We start from the raw sequence: 2,500 nt of genomic DNA, 5'->3' as shown, positions 1-2,500 counted from the left end.
TGTGGACCTGCCTGCCTGTGGACCTGACTGTGGACCTGCCTGTGTGTGGACCTGCCTGTGGAGCTGACTGTGGACCTGACTGTGGACCTGACTGTGGACCTGCCTGTCTGTGGACCTGCCTGTGGACCTGTCTGTGGACCTGCCTGTGGACCTGACTGTGGACCTGACTGTGGACCTGACTGTGGACCTGCCTGTGGACCTGTCTGTGGATCTGCCTGTGGACCTGCCTGTGGACCTGTCTGTGGACCTGACTGTGGACCTGCCTGTGGACCTGCCTGTGGACCTGCCTGTCTGTGGACCTGCCTGTGGACCTGCCTGTGGACCTGCCTGCCTATGGACCTGACTGTGGACCTGACTGTGGACCTGCCTGTGGACCTGCCTGTGGACCTGCCTGTGGACCTGCCTGTCTGTGGACCTGCCTGTGGACCTGCCTGTGGACCTGACTGTGGACCTGCCTGTCTGTGGACCTGCCTGTGGACCTGCCTGTGGACCTGACTGTGGACCTGACTGTGGACCTGCCTGTCTGTGGACCTGCCTGTGGACCTGTCTGTGGACCTGCCTGTGGACCTGACTGTGGACCTGCCTGTCTGTGGACCTGCCTGTGGAGCTGCCTGTGGACCTGCCTGTGGACCTGCCTATGGACCTGACTACGGACCTGACTGTGGACCTGACTGTGGACCTGCCTGTGGACCTGACTGCCTATGGACCTGACTACGGACCTGACTGTGGACCTGACTGTGGACCTGACTGTGGACCTGCCTGTCTGTGGACCTGCCTGCCTGTGGACCTGCCTGCCTGTGGACCTGCCTGCCTGTGGACCTGCCTGCCTGTGGAGCTGCCTGTGGACCTGCCTGCCTGTGGACCTGCCTGCCTGTGGACCTGCCTGCCTGTGGAGCTGCCTGTGGAGCTGCCTGCCTGTGGACCTGCCTGCCTGTGGACCTGCCTGCCTGTGGACCTGCCTGCCTGTGGAGCTGCCTGTGGACCTGCCTGCCTGTGGACCTGCCTGCCTGTGGACCTGCCTGCCTGTGGAGCTGCCTGTGGAGCTGCCTGCCTGTGGACCTGCCTGCCTGTGGACCTGCCTGCCTGTGGACCTGCCTGTGGACCTGCCTGCCTGTGGACCTGCCTGCCTGTGGACCTGCCTGTGGACCTGCCTGCCTGTGGACCTGCCTGTGGACCTGCCTGTGGTCCTGCCTGCCTGCTCCCAGCTCCCCGGAGTTCTCTCACTGCATCACTATTCCCCTACAGCGGACCTCACATCACGCCACCTGCACCCACCACATCAGGATCCTGGGACCTCACACCACCCCTCTATCTCGCACCCCCCCCAACAGCCCCCACCCCCCTCCACCTCGCACCTACGCTTGCACCCTTATGAACATTAAAGACTGTTTGTTGCACTTTGAACCAGAGTCGAGTCGTGGTTTTGGGTCCTGATCAAACACAAACCCTTACATTAAGTTTGGATGCTTGCGCGTTATGTTCACTTTGCATTTAAGTTCTTAACACAATGAAAAAATACTTTTATTTGTCAAGTATTTAAGTCTCAGAGGAGTTTACAAAAATAGCTTTTACCATGTGACAGTAATAATCAGTATTAATTATTGCCGTAACGGAGCAGCCCATTAACGCGTGGGTTATTTCCGGTCACCGCCTCCTTCCCGTGTTGTGTTACCTTGTCCTCCCTCTTCCTCCGAGGAGATGGCGAAGCGGGGCATCTCGATGATGGCCGAGCAGCAGCGTCTGCGGACGGTCAGAGGCGGGCTGGAGTCGCTCTCCGTGTGGGACGACTCCGAGACAGAGAGACGCTTCCGCAGACTGAGAAAGAGTCACAAGAACGTTTGTTTAATGAGTATTTATTATTTTCTTCATTGGCTTATTTAGCGCCTTTCTAGTCTTCTGACGACTCAAGGCGCTCTCACAGTGTCACGTTCACACTGACGGCAGTGGACATCTACAGACTCTAATCTGACCATTCACACACATTTACACACCCATGCGCAGCAATTTGGGGTTCAGTGTCTCAATGAACCGAACACCTGCACGTCTTTGGACTGTGGGAGGAAACCCACGCAGACACGGGGAGAACATGCAAACTCCACACAGAAGGGATTCGAACCAGGAACCCTCTCGCTGTGAGGCGACAGTGCTAACCACCAAACCCCTGTGTCGCCACAAAGAGAGAGAGAGAGAGAGAGAGAGAGAGAGGGAGAGAGAGAGACAGAGAGAGAGACACACACACACAAAGAGAGAGAGAGAGGGAGCGAGAGAGGGAGAGACACAAAGAGAGGGGGAGAGAGAGGAAGAGGGAGTGGGGGAGAGAGAGGGAAAGAGAGAGAGGGAGAGAGAGAGAGACACACAAAGGTCGAGAGAGAGGGAGAGAGAGAGAGAGGGGGAGAGAGAGAGGGAGAGAGAGAGACACAAAGGTCGAGAGAGAGGGAGAGAGAGAGACACAAAGGTCGAGAGAGAGGGAGAGAGAGAGAGAGGGGGAGAGAGAGAGAGA

General features: G+C 57.7%; 1 protein-coding gene across 1 annotated transcript in view; it reads right to left on the bottom strand.

Annotated features, from left to right (window-relative positions):
* Positions 1-2,500, bottom strand: part of mast2 (microtubule associated serine/threonine kinase 2) — a 209,727-nt gene that overhangs the window by 7,804 nt on the left and 199,423 nt on the right. Inside the window, 1 exon segment of the mRNA XM_083940408.1 lies at positions 1,673-1,815. Coding sequence (XP_083796534.1) covers positions 1,673-1,815 — 143 coding nt within the window.

The sequence above is a fragment of the Echiichthys vipera genome, assembly GCF_963691815.1.
Source record: "Echiichthys vipera genome assembly, chromosome: 3".
Classification (NCBI taxonomy): Eukaryota; Metazoa; Chordata; class Actinopteri; order Perciformes; family Trachinidae; genus Echiichthys; species Echiichthys vipera.
This window is presented reverse-complemented; position numbering and strand designations above follow the sequence as displayed.